Here is a 21362-nt window from a genome sequence, read left to right on the forward strand (position 1 = left end):
GCACCACTTCAGTGTTTATAAATCCTGAAATTCTCTTATTTGATCACGTTCTGTTGTATCACTAACCTCCTGAGCTGCTGAGAAATCTTGGATTAGGAAAGTATTATCACACCAAGGGCTCCCTTATGGCAGAGGGAGAGGTGAATGAGGATCTCTTTGGTACTACGTGTGAGAAAATCCTAAATGGGCTCAAAAAGAGCTGACATGCTTGAACAACAAATTATTAAGAATGGCTTCTCTGATTATTGTTTTACTGTTTAATTTGATAAATATGTTTACTCATCTTCTATGAGTATCTTTTGTATTAAATAAGTGGCATAGGTAGAGTTCTGGTATTGAAGTCAGGAAGATATGAGCTCAAATCTTACTCAGGTTGTATGAACCTGGGCAAGTCACTTAGCTTCTGTTAGCCTCAGTAAGATGGGGACAATAATCTATTCCACAGGGTTGCTGCAAGGTTTAAATGAGAGGACAGATGTAAATTGTTTTACAAATCTTAGAATGATATATAAAAGTTAGCTGCTATTATTATAAGAGTTTTGTGGCAGGGGAGTTAACATGACTAAGATGAAGCCAACTGTAATCTTATAGGTCAGGGATGGAATTTGCTTCTTTTTCCTTGTCCTTTAACAATTAGAGAAAATGTCTTTTATCTTCAATCCCTCAAAAGAATTATACCCCTAGATTACAAATACGGGTGATAAAAATATATAATTCCAAGCCCAATACTCTTTTTGAAGATAGGAGAGTGAAGGAATGATTGCTCAGCCACAGTTGTCCTCCTGTTTCCCACAAAGATGGAACTCTAATTCCCTGAGGCATTCTAGACTTAGAATGTCCAGGCTAAACATGGATTGTCCCATCTTTTACACAGTCCACAAATGGGAAAATGGGAAAAATGACTCACCAGGTTGTTGTGAGAATCAAACAAGCTATTATTTATAAAGAACTTTATAATCTTTAAAGTATTACATACATGGCAATAATAATGATCATTATTTATTTATTAGCTTCTAGTCAGTAGATCATGGTGCTGAGACGTTGGTTCCTGAATCCACCATAGACAGTGTTAAACTCCTTTAATCAACTCCTTCATTTTTTGGAGGTCAACCTCCAAAGTAAGTATTCTCTTCAACCTCTTATCATGATTAACTACTCCAACCAGTTTTAAGGAAGTATGAGGTAATTATCTGGGTAGATTTGGGAAAAACATCTCTGGGACCCCTGACCCTGACTCATTCATCTCTTTCTGAAGCTTTTTTTGGCAAAACAGAACTTCCTATGCATCAGTGATTTTTTTTTTTCTGTGACTTCATCCCCTATCAGTGAGGAATTGAGCCTTTCCTAAAGGGAAAAAGAAGGGCTTAGGATACTACAAGAGGAGGGTAGATGCAGCCTTAACACTTATCCCCCCGGGTTCTGTTTCTTCCTGAAAAGGAAAGGAAGAAAAGACCTTTTCTAGAGACCTCTCCTTTATTGGAGGAAGGATTGGTTCTGGCTTACTAAGATGCCTCCCATTCCTACTTTGATGCCTCATGGTAGGAATGAATGTTATTACAGTCCCAAGTATTGGGGCTGTCTGTGAATTAAGCATCTTTTCTGTTCCTGGGTAGTTTGGTAGGAATCCTACCTCTTAATGAAGTCGAACTGAAGGAAAAAGGGATATTAGCTGACCTTAGTTCAAGCACAAGCTTCCAAGGAGGCAGCTGGGGTTACTATTCTCTCCAACATCTACTACTTCAGAACCAACCTTCAAGTCCCATTCCAGCCTTCAGAATCTCTATTTCCAAATTGAACTTTGAGGTTGGGGCGGCTAGGCACAGTGGGGGCGGCTAGGTGGCACAGTGGATAGAACACCAGCCCTGGAGTCAGGAGTACCTGGGTTCAAATCCGGTTTCAGACACTTAATAATTGCCTAGCTGTGTGGCCTTGGGCAAGCCACTTAACCCCGTTTGCCTTGCAAAAAAATCTAAAACAAAACAAAACAGAACTTTGAGGCTGAATAACGAGAATATGCACTTTGTTTTGCCCTTAACTTCCCTTGCCTTGACTCTCTCCGCTAGCCTGTAGGAAAAAAACTTCACCACTTTTCCCAAACCTGTAGCAGAATTATGCTAAGATTTCCTCCATCCTCTCCTAGGTTATTTAACTCAACCGGAGAACTCTGAGTGACCTGGTTAGATGGAACCAGCATTGTGCTTAGCTTCAGGGTCTCTCAGGACTTCTGTCCTTTCCTTTCTAATACTGAAAATGTCCATTATCATGTGGGACTGAGCTCTCTGTGTTCCTCTCTAGCTCAGACACTTCTTAGTTCCTCCTGCTACTCTTTAAAGGGACATCATCCAGATGCATCCCTGACAAAGTCATGCCTCCTTCTTCCGAAAGAGGACCCAGGACAGAATAGGGGCCACCACAGCCACAGTCACAACCATAAGTGTTATCAGCAGCATTACTCGAGAACGGCAGCAACGGGAGCAGAAAGAGCCTCGTGCTGGGGATGTTTCTGAGAGGTCAGCGAGGCTCTGCCTGGGCAGGACACTGTCTTCCTCCCCTAGTGGCATCCCATGTCTACTGATGATAAAGATCTGAGGTTCTCGAACTAGGTTGGGTAGCAGGTCCCTGGGAAAGGAAGGGCTTTGGGTGAGTACCCTTGTCTGGCTCTGAGAAGGAATCCAGAGAGGATGGGGAATGGTTAGAGGGTTTGGATGTCCCAAGTCATCCAAAGAAGGCAGGCTATCCAGGCCCACAGGAACTGCCAAGGTCTGAGGGCTCTTCTCTGATGACAAAGAGGGCCAACGGGAGCTCTTTTTACTGAGGAAGGTGACATAGCGGCAGATAGGACAGATAATGGTCCTTTGGATCTGTCCATCCACTTTGCATGAGAGCAGGTACTTAACGAGGCAGTCATGGCAAAAAACATGGCCACAGCTTAGTGTCCGGCTGGCTCCCTCTAGGTCACGAAACTTCTCATAGCACACAGGACACTCACTGCCCACACTGTCCTTGCTCTCTCCTTCTGACATGACAGCTCCAACAATATCCAAGCTTCTGCTACAGGAAGGAAGGAAGGACAGAAAAAATTATCAGCAATATTCTTCTCATCCCCTCCATCATAGCAATGTAAAGAAAATATAAAGAAGAGGCATTGATCTATTAAGATGATCTAGGTTACTGTGTGACCCTGATCTAGGTCACTCCACCTTTGGTGTTGGATTAAAGATGGTACTATCCATTTCTAAAACTTTATGATTATCTTCCTCTCTTTTTTTCCTCTTCTTGCCCTTCCCATAATTTATGATCCAAGATTCCCCCAAGGTCTCTAGGCTCTCACAATCTTTTTTTTTTAAATACACTTTTATTATCTCACCCCAATTGTTGTTTTATTCAGTCATTTTTTAATCATGTCTGCCTTTTTGTGACCCCACTTAGAGTTTTCTTGGCAAAGATATTAGAGTGGTTTTCCTTCTCCAGCTCATTTTATAGATGAAATATTGAGGCAAATTAGGTTAAGTGACTTTGTTCAGGATCATGCAGCTATAAAGTGTCTGAGATGAAATTTGAACTCTGGAAGATGAGTCTTCCTGACTCCAGATTGGGCTCTTTATCCATTGTTTCACCTAGCAACTTTTTTTTTTTTACTTTTTAATTAAAGATTTTATTTATTTTGAGTTTTGCAATTTTTCCCCTAATCTTACTTCCCTCCCCCACCCCCACAGAAAGCAATTTGTCAGTCTTTACATTATTTCCATGTTGTATATTGATCCAAATTGAGTGTGATAAGAGAGAACTCATATCCTTAAGGAAGAAACAAAGTATAAGAGATAACAAGATCAGACAATAACACATCAGGTTTTTTTTTTCCTCTAAATTAAAGGTAATAGTCCTTGGTCTTTGTTCAAACTCCACAATTCTTTCTCTGGATACAGAGAATATTCTCCATTGCAGACAGCCCCAAATTGTCCCTGATTGATGCACTGATGAAATGAGCGAGTCCTTCAAGTTTGATCATCACCCCCATGTTGCTGTTAGGGTGTACAGTGCTTTTCTGGTTCTGCTCATCTCACTCAGCATCAGTTCATGCAAATCCCTCCAGGCTTCCCTGAATTCCCATCCCTCCTGGTTTCTAATAAAGCAATAGTGTTCCATGGCATACATATACCACAGTTTGCTAAGCCATTCCCCAATTGAAGGATATTTACTTGATATCCAATTCTTTGCCACCACAAACAGGGCTGCTATGAATATTTTTGTTCAAGTGATGTTTTTACCCTTTTTCATCATCTCTTCAGGGTATAGACCCAGTAGTTCACCTAACAACTTTTAAGGAAAAAATCATCTAGTCAAATGACTCCAATTAATACATCTCACCTAATTTCTCTCTTCAACTGGTGATATCAATTGCCACTTGGCCATCTTCATCTAAATTTCTCAAATTCAGGTTCTTATCAACTACCACCTTCTAATTGGTCTCTTGGCTTCTAGACTTTCACATCTATCATTCATGATGCTGATAAAATAATATTTGCAAAATGAGTTTGACTATGTCATTTCCCTATGCAATGTGCTTTAATGGTTTCCTAATGCCTCTTATTACAAAAATATAACCTCCTGGATCTAATCATAGAGGCTGACTTCTAAAATATAATTTTCAACCTTTGGCCTTATTACTTCATCATGGAGTTAATCCTGGAAAATCTTTTACTCTATAGTAGAAGAAAGTAGAGAAATAGGAAACTGGTAAAGATCTAAAGATCTAAGTTTCTTTGAAAAAAGGTCTTATATTAAAGATGATGAATGGCTACAGATTTAAATTTAGAGGACTAAGAACCATTTCCAAAACAATAAATGGCAGAAGAAATTTAAATTATATTAACAACTGTGTGCTCCAAATCACTATTGATAATTAGGAACATAACAAATATTGGAGAGGTTCCGAGAAAATAGGCACATTGCTAAAATTTTGGTGGTGTTGCCAATTGGGATAGCAGTTGTTGAAAGCAATTTGGAATTTCTGCCCAAAAAAGTTACTTAAAAAGTGCATTCTCTTTAACTCAATGATACTATTGCCTGAACCTATACATCAAAAAGATCCAAGAAAGAGGAAAAGGACTGATACATACAAAAATATTTATAGCTGCCTTTTTGGTAATAGCTCCAATCTGGAAATTAAAGAAGTGCTCAACTTTTGGGGAAAAGTTAAAGAAATAATGACCTGTAAAAATTATTTAAATCATTATTGATTAAAGAAATTCAAATTAAGACAACTCTGGGACTGGCTAGGTGGCACAGTGGATAGAGCACTGGCCCTAGAGTCAGGAGTACTTGAGTTCAAATCTGGCCTCAGACATTTAATAATTATCTATCTGTGTGGCCTTGGGCAAGCCACTTAACCCCATTATCCTGCAAAAACCTAAAAAAAAAAAAAAAGACAACTCTGAGGTATTATCTCACACCTATCATATTGGTCAATATGACATAAAGGAAAATGATCAGTGTTGGCGGAGATGTAGGAAAACTGGGACACTAATGCCCTGGTGGTAGAATTGTGAGCTGATACAACTACTCCAGAGAGCAATTTGGAATTATGTCCAAAGGGCAATAAAACTACGCATACCCTTTAATCCAGCAAATACCACTACTAGGTATATATCCCAAAGAGATCATCAAAAAGTGTAAAAGACTCATATGTACAAAAATATTTATAGCAGTTCTTTTCGCAATGGCAAAGAATTGTAAATTGAGGGGATGCCCATCAGTTAGGGAATGATTGAATATGTCAATTGTGGTATATGAATGTGACAGAATACTATTGTAATGTAAGAAATCATGAACAAGAAGACTTCAGAAAAACCTGGAAAGACTTACATGAACTGATGTTGAGTGAAGTGAGCAGAACAAGGAGAACATTGCACACATTAACAGTAACACTGTGTGATGGTCAATTATGATAGATTTAGTTCTCCTCAGCTTTACAATGATCAAAGACAATTCTAAAAGACTTGTGATGTAAAATATCATCCTCATCCAGAGAAAGAATTATAGAGTCTGAATGCAAATCAAAGCATACTATTTTCCAGTTTTTGTTTTTTTTTGCAAGGCAATGGGGTTAAGTGATTTGCCCAAGATCACACAGTTAGGCAGTTATTGTTTGAGGCTGCATTTGAACTGAGGTCCTCCTGACTCCAGGACCAGTGCTTTACCCACTGCACCACCTAGCTGCCCCTATTTTCCAATTTAAAATTTGTTTTGTGTTTTATATTTTTTTTCACTCTTGTTTTTTTTCCCTTTTGCTCTGATTCTTCTTTCACAACTTGACTAATGAAATATATTTAACATGGTATAATGTATAACTTATATCAGATTCCTTGCTGTGGGGGGGGAGGGAAAGAAAGGAGGGAGAAAATGCAGAACTCGAATCACAGAAATGAATATTGAAAACTATCTTTTCATGTCACTGGAAAAATAAATATATTTATATTTAAAAAATCCTATTGGGGACAAAAAAAAATGATGACTTGATTAGAAAGGAATATCATTGTGCAAAAATAATACTGAATAGTTTCAGAGGAATTGAGAAGGACCTTTATAACTTGACTCAGAGTGAAGTGAGCAGAACTAGTAGAAAAATTTATATAATGGTAAAATATTATAGAGGAAAATGACTTTGAATATCTTTAGAACTCTGATCAATTGATATACCCCTAGTATAAAGGACCGAGGATGACACTTCTCTCCTGCTAGGAAACTGATGGACTTAAAATGCAAAAAAAAGTATACTTTTTTGGACTTGGTCTATGTGGGAATTAGTTTAGCTGGACTATAAGTAATGTGTTAACAGAGTTTCCTTTTTCTTTTTTATTGGTCAATAGGGGGAAGGATGGGAGAGGGAAAGATAATAAATGCTTACAAAAATAAACATTTTTAAAAGTCTCAAAGAAAAAAAGACAAATTACTCATGTTATGACTCACAATTTGAGTCTATTTCTCCAGATGTAGGTAGAGGTTTCCAGTTTGTATACATGAACTCATGAGATCAGATGCAAAAATCATTCATTCTATTACATAAAAAGTTAATCAAGAAAATATCACTAACCCACATGCCTACCTTTCTATCTTTGGGAAAAAATAAGAAAGATCTATGTACATATTATCATTTAAGATGTGTAAATAGCATAAATAGAATCCTGAAAATATTCTCTAACATCACATTTTTAGTAATACAATTGACCAAAGAATGCAGAGAACATAAGACCCTACTTGTTCTTATTATTCATTGACTATTTAAGAAAAGAATTAATTCAATAAATCAAGATGCCACCTTGTAGGTTCTCTGATAAGGTGCTTTTCAGGCATATTTCAAAATTATACAAAATTTATTAAAAACATAAAACAAGAGGCATTTTGCTTCATGATCTGATTATTAATGCCAAGTGGAGCATAAAACAAAGTATATGTAACAATCATGGAGGAGGTCTAGCACAAAGTTCATCCTGAAAACAGGCAGAGCTAAAACTAAGAGCTGCAGGAATCTAGGTATTGCATAGCATCCCTAGATCACTAACCCTTCTTCCAGCCTGGCATCCTTAGCTAGCATAGGTGGAGAACAATTCCTATTGAGCAAGTCTGCCACTGCTAATACCGATTGCTAATGAAGTGCTACCATTAGACTGGTAAATCCAAGAGCCTCAGAGATTTTGGAGATTTTTCACTTGGGCAAGTTTAAGAACCTTCTTAGCTGAACTAAGTTATCTCACTCCTTACTCTGAATTGTCTGCTGTATATCCTCCTTTACTGTTTTCTGTTTTAATATGAATTGGATAAATGAGTTTCTTTTCTATTCACAATATATGTTCATCATAGAAGTGTTTTTTGGTGGGAAAGAGGTCAAGTCTTGGATATAGAGCTTAGGGTCTTGCTTCCTCCCAAAAATGATACAAGGGTGAGAAATTAGATTGAAATTGATTATCTCCCCCAAACAAGTAATATTTAAGGGAGCAGACCCATATAATTCAAACTCTCTACCCCTTCTCTTTGAAGAGAGCAGAGTGGTAGCTTCTGACACCAACTTTCTGCTTCCCCTTCTGGCAAGAGTGAGTTTTCTTTAGTGAAAGGTACGGAAATTGATGTGAAGGGGCCTATCTGGGCTCTGAGGGGATGATTTCCAATTTATCCTCAAGTACCAAACTGTTTTTAGGAGCATCACTTGGTAATTGTTTAATTCTATATTGCTGTCGGTATTGTAGGGATCTATGGGGAGGAATTGTTTTTTACCTGAAGTTGAGGGATTAATTGCCAATTGACCCCAAGTTCAAAATCTATTTTTGGGAGAGCTTTATTATACATTTCTGAAGATAATCTATGTCTGGGCCTCTCTGAAGAAGAAAGACAGGTTTTGGGGAAAAAATAGTTTCTTTTTGTTGATATCGTTAGTCGTTTGTTTTTCATTTTTTAAATTATTTTGGGTTGGGACAAGCTCCTACAAGGACCTCAAGCTACAAGGTAGGCTTGAGCCTATAGAAACTTCACAAACATTTTTCTTGCTTACTGATTTTGTATACCTGTGTTTGAGGAGGCAAATACACTCTCCAGGCTCTTCAGTGACTTAGATCCTCACAAAGGGTTTGTTAATATTATGAGTCTGAGGAGCGTGACCAGGGACATTTTTAGAACACTTAGTATTTAGGACTGAAAGAGGCAAACAAATAGAGGAAAACAATTGAAATTTCCCCAAGTTGTCAAAGTGCTTTCCAGAATTGGGGTTATAAACTGATAAGCCTGAAATAACCCACTTTGATTTGCTATTTAATCTATTTAAGAGGGAAAAGAAGTTGATTGAGGGGTATTCCTGTTCAATGCGAATTGTTTCCCAATTTGATGAAATCCCAAAGCTTTGACTAAGATTTAAAGGCAATTGACTGGCCCCACACTGTGGAGTGTGTATGCTCTCAGGGCTTTTCTGATGATTGATTGAGGGGTGGCTAGGTGGCACAGTGGATAGAGCATGGGCCCTGGAATCAAGAGGACCTGAGTTCAAATTCAGCCTCAGACACCTAATAATTACCTAGCTGTGTGACCTTGGGCAAGCCATTTAACCCCATTTGCCTTGCAAAAAAAAGTCATCTAATCTAATCTTGATGATTGATTGAAAATTAGAGGGACAGTTAAAAGTTGTGTAAGAGTCACCTGTCTACACCTGTCTGTAAAAGTGAGTTGACACATCAGCATGATTTTTTTCTTGCTCTTTTCTAGGCTCCTTTTCTGTCTATTTTTTTGTACTTACTTCCAAGGTATTTTGAAGGAGAAAAAAGAATTTATCCCTCTATCTTCCAGGAGACAGTGCACAACAGTACTTGTTGAATAGCAAAGAGCTTTCAAGTCCTGTTTCCTATATGTCTTTGTTGCCCTTTATAAGCACAAGTTGCAAAAAAATAAAAAAAAAATAAAAAAAAGCACAAGTTGGAGAACAGAAAGCTGACTTCACAACACAAAAGATGGGTTGGGGATGTGGATGGAGGAAAGGGATGCAATGAAAGATTTACTATAGCAAATACAGGCACGTGCATGCCCACTCAGCATAGGCAAAGCTCATGAATCCTAAATTCCTATAAGAAGGAAAGAGAATTTTTAATGATTCCAGGATTTAATCTTCTAATCTGAGAAGAGAGATTTCTTGAGCAGGATCAATCAGCCTTGGTTCTAGCATTCTCAGTTTCAAGAATTGTCCAGTTAGGTCATGGGCCAAAGAGGGAGATTTTGTCTACAGGATTCAGAGATTCCCTTATTAAGAAAACATAGAGACCTACTGAGGATAGGCTAATTGAATCTCAGGAGAAAGAAAGAGAATGACCAATATGGCCACTGTAGCTGAAGCATTAAAACCATATCATGGGACTGGGAGTAAGGGGAGGTTTTGGAGAGCAAGATATATGGACCCTGCTACTTCTTTTCTCCCCACTCTTTCCTTTTATGATTAGTTACTTATATGGTACAAGAATGATAGGAAGGGATTGCTTACTCAGAAAGTCTTAAAGTATGTTCACTTCTAGAAGGAATCTAAACCATGAAGTAGCACTATAAGTCTTAGGGAATGAGATGGGAACAATAATTTAAGATCAAGACCCACAAAGACTAATCTCTTTTTATTCTTTAGAAGGGATTAAAACTGTCCTTGAGATTTCACTGGCCCAGAGGACTAAAAGTTTAGGCCATTGAAGTAACTTCCTGGTGTCCTAAGTACAGAATCTAAGGGTCTTCTGGTTCCTTCTGAAGGTTTCTGACTGATAGAACAGCGTGATCCCAGCTCAGCCTTGGGAAGTTATATTCAACTGAATCAATGCTGTATCTTTCATAAATATTCTCTCCTGGTAGAGTTAAATAACTTTTGTTAATTGTCTAGTGTCCTACAAGTGACATATTTATTTCCATCTCAAACCTGAGTTAACAGGATAGTTTGAATCAGAACTGATTTACTACAGGCGACTGTGTTGAATTTTGTAAGGAAAGATGTCAGTGACTAGTTAGAAAGTTTGCTCCAGGGAGCCAAGATGGCTACAAGAACAGATCCTGTCTTAGGTGCTGTCTCATAAAACTCATAAGCTAAGCACTCTAACTAAATTTTCAAGAGACAGAACCCACAGAGGGACCCAATGAGGCAGTTCTCCTACTCAAGGTAACCTGGAAAAGAGCAGAAAGGCTCTGCTCCCCGGGGTTGGAGGGGCGGCTCGCCAGAGGGGGTGGCCTGCCAGAGTAAAAGAATTTCAGCCTCCTGGAGGCAGTCCCAGAGCACTGGGAACACTGGGAGCCGCGGCTCACAGCAGTGGGGGAGTTTCCTGAGCTAAGCCCCGGGGAGCACCGGACACAAATTGGGGGAACAGCGGGGGACATCTGCTAGAGCGAGGACGTGAAGCCCAGCCCTCAGGGCACACAGAGAGCAGTGTGGCTAGTACAGCCGAGTTCCAGGGGACAGAAGCAGGCAGAAACTGTGAGCAGGAGCCCCCAGAGCATGAGCCCATTGAACCTAGGGAGGGGAGTGCAGAGAAACTACAGAGCTCTGTCCTCTGTCCCTGAAATAGGACTCTGGGGTTCTGACCACATTCAGATCCTGATCACAGTCTAGGCCCTCCCATAGAACAGCAGGGGCCCCCTCCACCTCAGCCCTGTGGCAGAGGGGGGCACATATGGTCATTCACAGACCAGGAGAGAGGACAGAGCCTCACACACTGAGACCCTTGTGGGAGTGTCCCAAAAGCTCAGGAAGCACCCCAAACCAGGCTCAGGCTGGGAAAATGAGCAAGCAGAGAAACAAGAAGAACACCATTGAGAAATATTTTTCATATGAGCCCAAGAAGGATCAAAATACTCAGTCAGAAGATGAAGAAGCACAAGCTCCTGCATCTAAAGACTCCAAGAAAAACAGAAATTGGGCTCAGGCTATGACAGAGATCAAAAAAGACTGAAAATCAAATGAGGGAGTTAGAAGAAAAACTGGGAAAAGAAATGAGAAAGATGCAGGAAAAACATGAAAATGAGGTCAGCAGCCTAGTCAAAGAAATCCAAAAAAAATGCTGAAGAAAATAGCATGCTAAAACCCACCTTAGGTCAAATGGATCAAACAGTTCAAAAAATTATTGAGGAGAAGAATGCTTTAAAAAGCAAAATTGGCCAGATGGAAAAAGAGATAAGAAAACTCTATGAGGAGAACAAATCCTTCAGACAAAGAATAGAACTCAGGGAGATTGATGAATTTATGAGAAACCAGGACTCAATACTTCAAAACAAAAAAAATGAAAAATTAGAAGAAAATGTGAAACATCTCATTGAAAAAACAACTGATATGGAAAACAGACTTAGGAAAGATAATTTAAAAATTATTGGAATACCTGAAAGTCATGATCAGGAAAAGAGCCTTGACATCATTTTCAAAGAATTACTACAGGAAAATTGCCCTGATATCGTAGAAGCAGAGGGCAAAATATAAATGGAGAGAATCCACCGATCTCCCCGAGAAAGAGATCCCAAAAAACCAACCCCTAGGAATATTACAGTCAAATTCCAGAACTCCCAAGTCAAAGAGAAAATATTACAAGCAGCCAGAAGGACACAGTTCAAATATCGTGAAGCTGCAGTCAGGATCACACAGGACTTAGCAGCAACTACATTGGAAGCTCGTAGGACTTGGAATATAATATACCAGAAAGCAAAAGAGCTTAGAATGCAACCGAGAATCAACTACCCAGCAAAACTGAATGTCCTCTTCCAGGGAAAAAGATGGACTTTCAATGAACCAGGGGAATTTCAAATGTTCCTTTTGGAATGGCCAGAGCTGAACAGAAGGTTTGATCTTCAGATACAGGACTCAGGTGAAGCATAGAGAGTGGAGGAGAAGGGGAAAATATGAGGGACTTAATGATGATGAACTGCATATATTCCTGCATAGAAAAATGACACTGATAATACTCATATGAACCTTCTCAATTATCAGAGCAAGTAGAGGGAGCTTTTATAGTTGAAGCACAGGAGAAAGCTGCATTTGAAGATAAAATATGGTGTAAAAATGGAGTCAATAGAAAAAAGGGAAATGTAATGGGAGAAAGCAAAAGGAGAGGGGGGAATAGGCCAAGATATTTCATGTAATAAGATTTTTCTTTATCACAATGAGCTATTGCAATGATATGGAAGGGGGGAAGGCAAGGGAGAATGAGGGAATCTTCACTTTCCATCAGAGGTGGCTAGGAGAGGAAACAGCATATATACTCAATGGGGTATAGGCATTTGGAGCAAGAAGGAGGCGGGGGACAGGGGGAAGGGGGGGATGTGAGTGATGGAGGAGAGGATGGACCATGGGGGAAGAGTGGTCAGATATAACACATTTTCTTTTTTACTTATTGCAAGGGGCTAGGATTGGAAGGACTGTCCGGGACCATAGGGCCAGGTGGATGCTGGGTTAAGGGGTGGTATGGGGGCTCGGGGCCTCTTGGACCCAGGGCCAGGGATCTGTCTGATGCACCACTCAGCTACCCTGTAGCAGAGTCAGTGAAAGGAGAGAGAAAATATAGTACATAGTAGTGGAGAAATATGAAAGGAGGGAGTTGCGATCAGCAATGGCAACAGTGGAAAAATATGGAAGTAACTTTTGTGATGAACTTATCATAAAGAATGTGATCCACCCATGACAGAGTTGTTGGTGTTGGAACAAAGACTCAAGCACATTTTTTATTATTATTATTATTTTGGGGGGTGCAGGGCAAATGTGGCTGGGTGGCCTGCCTGGGGCCACATAGCAGGGTGATCGTTGGGTGTCTGAGGCCGGATTTGGACCTGGGTGCTCCTGGCTCAAGGGCCAGTGCTCTGTCTGCCACCCAGCCACCCCTACTATTATTACTATTTTTTTTATTTTGGGTCTTTTTTTTCTTTTTTTTGGTTTTTGCAGGGCAGTGGGGTTCGGGTGGCTTGCATGTCACATGGCTGAGTGATCGTTGGGTGTATGGGGCCAGATGTGGGCTCAGGTGCTCATGGTTCCAGGGCTGGTGCTCTGTCCATTGTACCACCTGGCCATACCTACAATTATTACTATTATTTTTTCTAATTTTAATTTTTTTCTCTCCCCTTTACTTTATAGCTCAAGCAAGTCTATATTTATGGGGGGAGGGGTATTTCATTTACTCTTAAACAAGAATATTTTATTAATGTATAAAAAAACATTATTTGTACAAAATGAGAATAAATATTAAATAAAAAAAAGAGAGTTTGCTCCAAAAACAACTCCAAATTTAGTTCCTTTCTGGAGGATGCTGATAGACTATTGGAGTGCTTTTTATGTTTTGATATCTTTCTAGGGGCATTCATGAGTAGTTTGTATCTTTTGCATTTTATATCTGGTTGCCCCATACTTGATCATCTTCCTTTGAACTAGTGTTGGAGACATCTTACCCATATTGTGGAAAACCTAGGCATGTATTATACCAATAAATTTATTAGAAAGTAGTCTTCTAGTAACTCTGGCAGTGAGTCAAAGAAAATTTTATCCTTTGGGAGACTGTTCTAAGAAGTGGATCTGGTTCATGTGAACCAAGAAATTTTAGGGAGTCATAAAATATATGTGTTTGGTATCCTCCCTCTTTCCTATATTTAAGAACTGATGCTCTCCAAACTGTTACCTTTACCTTGGATCTTCTTTTTGTATGTTTGGTCTGGAATAACTGCTTTTCCCATTATTAATTTCTTAAGCATCATTTCTACTTCCTCCTTCCAAGAAGAACTTATAAATTGAAACTTCCTTTTGTCCTGGTCCTTCTCTTCATCCTCTACACTATTCTTATTGATGATGTCCTCAGGCCCACAGGTTTAATAATCATTTCAAAGCAGATGATTCTCAGATCTATTTATCCAATTCTAGTTTCTCTTTTGACCTGTATAGTTACATCTCCAGTTGCATTTTGGACATTACAAAATGAATGTTCCATAGACATCTTAAACTCAATGTCCAAAACAGAACTCATGATCTTTTCACCACATTATCCCATCTTTCCAACTTCCATATTACTGTATAGGGCACTATCATCCCTCCAGTCACCCACGTGTGAAACACAGGTGTTGTCTTTGACTCCACTCCCTCTCACTCCTCCCACTTCATATTCAAATTGTTTCCAAGTCCTGTTGATTCTATCTCTTGTGTATACTCTTTTTCTCCTCTGACAATGCCATCCACCCTGGTACAAGCCTTCATCACCTCATACCTGTATTATTGCAATAGCATTCTAATTATTCTCTTTGCTTCGAATATCTCCTACACTAACTGATCCTCCTCTTACCTAACAAAGTAACATCTGACCTTGTTGCCCCTTCCATTCTATAAGTTTCAGTGGCTCCTTGTAACATCTTACTTAAATTTAAAATCTTGTTTGATGTTTTAAAGTCTTTCATAACTGGCCCCTTCCTAGGTTTCTGGTCTTATGACATTTTATTCCCCTCAACATTACTTTTAATCTAATGACTCACACCTCATTGTTGTTCCTTGAACAGAGCACTCCATCTCCTGACTCCAAGTATTTTCTTTTCTTTTTTTTTTAGTTTTTTTCAAGGCAATGAGGTTAAGTGACTTGCCCAAGACCACACAGCTAGGTAATTATTAAATATCTGAGGTTGGATTTGAACTCAGGTACTCCTGACTCCAGGGCTGGTACTCTATCTACTGTGCCACCTAGCTGCATTTTGACTGGCTGGAATTCTCTTGCTCCTCTGACTCTTTGGCTTCCCTGACTTCTTTCATTTCTCTAATTTTCAGTTGAAATTCCACCTTCTGAAAGAAAGATTTTCTAGTCCCATTATTGTACACAATTTTGTGCATTTTAATCTCCATTGTTAGATTGTGAGTATCTTTAGGCCAAGGATGATTTTTTTCCCCTTTTCTTTATATCTGACCTGTATTAGGTGCTTACTACATGTTTGTTGACTTCTGGATTCATTTATAGTGAGAATGTCAAGGTTGGTATGATTCGTTTCATCAGTAATACATTCAATATAGTGGACACTACACTATTAGAGTCAAAATATGATGACTGTTATAACTGTAGGAGAAAATAGTTTGTTATAGAATATTATGATAGATCTTTTTCATTTTTAATCTATTAATTGTCATTTCAATTTCATTTTTAATTGCCTTCAGGATGATCTGCTCTAGTTTGATTTTTAATTAAACTTTCTATAAAATTATTTTTCCTTCTACTGTCTTTTACTGTTTTGTAAAATAATATTTCTCATAATCTTTCACTAACTGTTTGCCATAAAATTTTACAAATGAGCATTTTTTAAAACTAACATCTCCTCAGCTGATATAGCTTTCTGCTTTGCAAGGAAATCAAATGTTTGCTGGCTGAAAATATTTTGAATTTAGTTGGATGAGTTAAACTGACTCAGGGTATTTAGCTGACAATCTATGCTGATGTTTGTTTTATCTGTTTCCCATTTTCTGCTGACAAGAGTTTGTTTAAGTGTACCAGGTTGAAATTGCCTCAATTGAAAGTCATATCTTTTAATTTTTAGCCTTTTGTGCAATTTGGTTATGATTTTAATCTTTGCTCTAATCATTCAATGGTCTGACTATAAACAGAAAATTAATACTGAAAATGATTCCCATGTTGGCAACCAGTTTTTTCTTGTCTGATAAAATATAATTTAGTGATGTTATTTGGAACTAACCATGTCTAATATCCTTTGACTCTCTTCTTGCAGAAAGTGCACACACTATATCAGTATAAAGCTTCTGTGTGGTCTCCAAGCTTTTGACTTCTATTGTTTCTTACTCTTGAACCATGTTTTTCAATATTTACCTTACTCCCTTTTGTGTTGAAAGCATCAAATATTAAAGCACATGTTGAATTGCAAGAGTCTTAGTGAGCTCTTTGTAAAATCTCTCTACCTTTTTTCCCTATGTTGGCATAAAAATTGCAATTATCTTGGTGGTTGTTTGCAAATGCTTATTAAGCATACCAAAGTAGAAGACAACCAACTATCCAATGAAATTGTCTTTCTTGCTTTTGAACAAGATAAAGATAACTGTCACTTTCTCTTTTTTTTTGTCTAAGGAGGATATATAAGCTACAATTTCTTTTCATCTTTTGGCTTCATTTATAATTATGATTTCATTTAAGCTATCACAGTCAATACTATCAAGTTAATGTTTATACACCTTTTAAAATGTATGATTCTTAGCATCCTCTGCTCCTTTTTCTTTATTTTTTAAAAAAAATTCTAGGGCTTTTACCTTTTTTTTTTAATGCATAGACATTCTGTAACACTTTCCTCTTCATAAATCTATTCCTTTTCAGAAAGCAGAACAGTTAAGCAAAACCTAATCTGACAGTGTATACTATTTTTATTTTCCCCCTTTCTGCCACTATCACTACAGAATTAAGAAAGGGGTATTCAAGACTAGTGTTCATTTTGCACATTTCATCATTTCATGGGTTTCTATGGCTAAATAATTCAGCTCAGTTATTAATCTGCTAGTAATAACAATCTACCTATTTGGTTTAATTGATCTTTATTTATTATTATTATTTTTTTAGGTTTTTGCAAGGCAAATGGGGTTAAGCAGCTTGCCCAAGGCCACACAGCTAGGTAATTATTAAGTGTCTGAGACCGGATCTGAACCCAGGTACTCCTGACTCCAGGGTAGGTGCTTTATCCACTGCGCCACCTAGCCGCCCCAAATTGATCTTTAGAAAACAAGTGATATTGATAACAGATGCATTATAAACTCTCCATATCTGAAAGTGGATTTATTTTGCATAACTAAGTATTTGTAACAACTGAAAGGAAAAACCAATAAATAAGAGCCCCATAACTCAGATCTAATGGAATGATTAGTTGAAGCACACATAGAAGTCATAACCATTATCCATTTTTCATGTATCTATTTTTAAAATGCCATAGACTCAATCTGTCACATTACATATACCTTCTGTGGTTTTTAAAGCTGCTATGGATGTTTGCAATAGCAGCTGTAGCAGTACCTCAGGCAACTGACAGGGTGGAGTCAACAGGGAATATTTCACAGGAATTTAATGGGTAAGAGTAGATATTCAAGAAGATTCTGGGTGCACAATATTTTGACCAGAGGAAAAAAAGGACTATTAGCAAAGGCAACCATTGAATTTCTGTTCAATGTTGCTTCATATAATTATGTTCTATTATAATATTGTTTTTATAATTCTGGATAACTGAAAGTTCAGGTAAGTGAAATAATGGACAACTTTAAAAAATGTTAAGGCTAGATTATAGAATGTTTAGCAAAGTGATGGAGACATGAAAAAAGGTGTAGCAAGATAAAGATATAACACAGTATGAGTGTGATTGAAACAAAGAATTATAAAATGTTAGAACTGAAAGAGTTCTTAGGCATCAACCAATATTTCTGAACTTTTTTCTGTGTCCACCAATAAATTGATCCTGGTATAACTGTAGGGAATGAAGTAAGACATTTTACACACATACACACACACACACACACACACACACACACACACACACACACACACCTTAATTTAAAAAATCTATTATATTAATGTTAGTAAAAGATATGTGATAGACTTTGTTGACCAGGGAGTCTTGATTAGTTCACTGTAATCAGCCTCTTAGTCTCCAAGGCTGATCATATTGCTCATAGGCTAATTGCTTCCACCATAGTTTCTTTGGTTGGGAGAGAAACTGCATCTCCTAAATATCAATAATGGGTCAAAGAAATCCTAATTGGAAAACACTAGAGAGAAAAATGATAATACTGATTGAAAAATGATAAGTAGATTAGAGAGAGCCAGTGGAGAATAAACAGATAAGAGTTATAAATCACAATAAAAAGATTAAAGATATAATTGATAACTAATTAGATGATAAACGTAAGAGATTCAAAATATTAGGGTTAGAAAGGACTTTAGAGATCATTTGTGAATTTGTTTGTTTTTGAAAAATATTTTGATATCTTTGTCTCACTATAATTGGTTTCTTTTGTAATTCTTTGTATTCTATTTTATACATTTAAAAACATTATTCTGAGAAGGGGGTCCATAGGTTTTGCCACAAAGTTGAAGTAGTCTATAACATGTACACACACACACACACACACACACACACACACGGTTAACAACACTGATCTATACTATTTTGCCTATTTGCCTATTCTATGAGTTTATAAAATAGTACATGGATAGAAAAAAGAAGGCCAATGAGAATGTTTCCTTGAGAAATGTTGGCACATTTTGATCAAATTCTATGCATACTAATACTATAACTGACAGGCAATAAGGAGACAATAGAAAATAGATTATATACAGATATAGAGATCATATAGGCAAATGCTAAACAGATTAACAAGAAATCATTTATAGGGGCGGCTAGGCGGCGCAGTGGATAAAGCACAGGCCCTGGAGTCAGGAGTACCTGGGTTCAAATTCGACCTCAGACACTTAATAATTACCTAGCTGTGTGGCCTTGGGCAAGATACTTAACCCCATTTGCCTTGCAAAAACCAAAAAAAAATCATTTATATATTATATGCTTATATATGTTTGTATCACATATCAATATATACATATATATTGTATGTATGTTTGTATATGGAAAGGAAGGAATTTCCCAAGAGTGACTGAGTCAGCATTGATCTGAGGTCATCTCCCCAGACTATATTCCCCCTTTACTCCTCCTGATGAGGAACTGCCAATATATAGTTATCTATATCATCTAAATATATCTATCTATCTGCCCACCTACCTACCTACTTATCTACCTATCTGGAAATCCCTTTTCTTTCTTATATTTCTCCATCTATAAAAGGAAAGAAATTATGCCAATTATCTTCTGATGCTCCTTAACTCTTTCTTTCTCTCTCTCCTTTTTTTATTTTTCTCCAGTGTATCTTCTCTCTAGCTTCCCCTCTCCTCTCTGCCTCCAACCCCTCCCTGCTCTAAAACTCTCAGTTACTAAGTCCTATAAGCACAGAAATGTTCTGGATATAAGGTATTTATGGAGGAGAAGAGAGGAAAAAGAGAGGTACATATAAATATAATGTAGAAGCTTTGTCTTCACAGTCTAATTGGGAGAACAGACAGACTGATATGAAATAATTAAATTACAATACAAGATCTTGTGGTACTATATGAGTAGGACAGAAAATAAATGCTAAAGGAATTTGAGGTATTTATTTAAATACAGTTTGAAGAAGCTTTATTTGATGATAAAGAGGATATATATATATATATATATATATATGGGAGAAAAGGGCATTCTAATCCCTAAAACCAGAATGATGTGATGAGGAAACATGATCAAATAGAAAGGAGACCAGTAGTGCCCCCTACTCTAGTCAAGATTACCAAGCTTTTTGGTAATCCCTCCTACATTCTGTAATCCTGTGAAATTGACCTCTGTTTCTCAAATACAACACTTGAATTTCCAAGTCTGTAGCTTTAATATGATTATGTTGCCCCCATGCTCGAAATGCACTCCATTTTACTTCTGCCTCATAGAACCCCTCTCTTTCTTTCTTCCTTTTGTTTTTTCAAGGCAATGGGGTTAAATGACTTGCTCAAAGTCACACAGCTAGGTAAGTATTATGTGTCTGAGTTCAGATATGAACTCAAGTCCTTCTGGCACCAGTGCCAGGGCCAGTGCTCTATACACTGTACCCCGCCCCAACTCTTCAAGAAATAGCTCAAGATCTTTCCTAATTTCTTCCAACTTCCAATGTCCCAAGCTCCCTTGTATTTAATTGTTTTGTATTCATTTATTTGTATTGATTCTGAAAACATTTACTTATTTATACCTGTTGTCTCCCCTATTAGGATGTAATTTCTTTCTTTGGGAATAGTGATTATTTCACTTTCTTCATTTGTATCTCCAGTGCTTCCCACAGTGACTGGTATATAGAAAGATGCTAAATAAAGACTTGTTGATTGATTCAGATCCATTTATACAGTAGGAAAGAAGAGAACCGGCTTGTTAGTTTGAGGGGGAAACATTGCTCACTTCTTAGTAACTCTATAATCTCTTCTAACTTTTGGATACTATGATTTTTAAGATTCTGAAACTCCCAAATTCTATAATTTTGATATTTTCTTTTGGTTCCTTGGTTCTATGTTTTGTCTCTGTCTGTTCCAGTCACTCAGAAGTGACTGCCTAATATTTATAGCACTAGTCCAGCTTGGGGAGAAATAGTCCTTTCACCCAGTACTGCCTGATGAGGTAAATTTGTCATTCCTATTTGATTTAAGGGACAACTGACTCTTCCAGCTTCCCCAAAACCTTGGATCCTTTAGCAGTTAAATTGTTGTGTTGTTTTTTTTTAACAAAACCACTGGAACATTCCTAAATCACTTTATCTACATAGACTTCTCCTTAGTCTAAGGAGAGTATCTCACATTCCCTATAAGCCCAACCAACATCCTTGCCCAGAATCATCCCTCCCTACATCTTCACCTCCCTCTCTTCCAAACCCCCATCTTGAGCTAGCCTCCCCAGACTCACTTTGGCCCAGATGAGATGACAGGAATCTACCCATCCACTTAACACCTCCATATGGGTCCGGGGTGAGAGCCAGACAGCCAGAGAGCAAGTGTCTCCTCCCTGCTTGTTTCCTTTTGAATATAATGGGGAGGGGAGGACAGCTTCTGGGAAGTGAATGCAGACCAACCTGTTTGAAGCCATGAAGCTCTCTGGTTGGGCTGGGGATTTGCCAGAAGTTGGCGTCAGGTGACTTTAATAAGGAGAGTGCAAAGAAAGCAACCATGAGAGAGATGGGTCCTAAGAGATGAAGAGGGGGGGCTAGACAGTACAGAAGGTGACCTGTCCTTTTGAAGAAATCTCACTAT

At 38.0% G+C, this 21362-nt stretch overlaps 1 protein-coding gene across 2 annotated transcripts; it reads right to left on the reverse strand.

Moving 5' to 3' along the window:
* Positions 1 to 395: 395 nt before the first annotated feature.
* Positions 396 to 21116, reverse strand: RNF222 (ring finger protein 222). 2 transcript variants are annotated; one of them, XM_074220680.1, is made up of 2 exons: positions 21019 to 21116; positions 396 to 3048 (listed from the first exon to the last, which is right to left on the reverse strand). In XM_074220680.1, exon 2 carries the CDS (start codon positions 3021 to 3023, stop codon positions 2364 to 2366), a length of 660 nt encoding a protein of 219 aa, XP_074076781.1. In that variant the 5' UTR covers positions 3024 to 3048; positions 21019 to 21116; the 3' UTR covers positions 396 to 2363. The 2 variants fall into 2 exon arrangements, with proteins under 2 accessions (XP_074076781.1, XP_074076779.1); XM_074220678.1 differs by having other exon boundaries at positions 396 to 3051.
* Between the last annotated feature and the right edge of the window lie 246 nt (positions 21117 to 21362).

The sequence above is a fragment of the Macrotis lagotis genome, chromosome 2 (genome assembly GCF_037893015.1).
Source record: "Macrotis lagotis isolate mMagLag1 chromosome 2, bilby.v1.9.chrom.fasta, whole genome shotgun sequence".
Taxonomy (NCBI): domain Eukaryota; kingdom Metazoa; phylum Chordata; class Mammalia; order Peramelemorphia; family Peramelidae; genus Macrotis; species Macrotis lagotis.

Coding starts and splice junctions, on each gene's coding strand:
- RNF222 (XM_074220680.1), bottom strand. CDS start 3,023: ATGTCAGAAGGAGAGAGCAAGGACAGTGTGGGCAGTGAGTGTCCTGTG.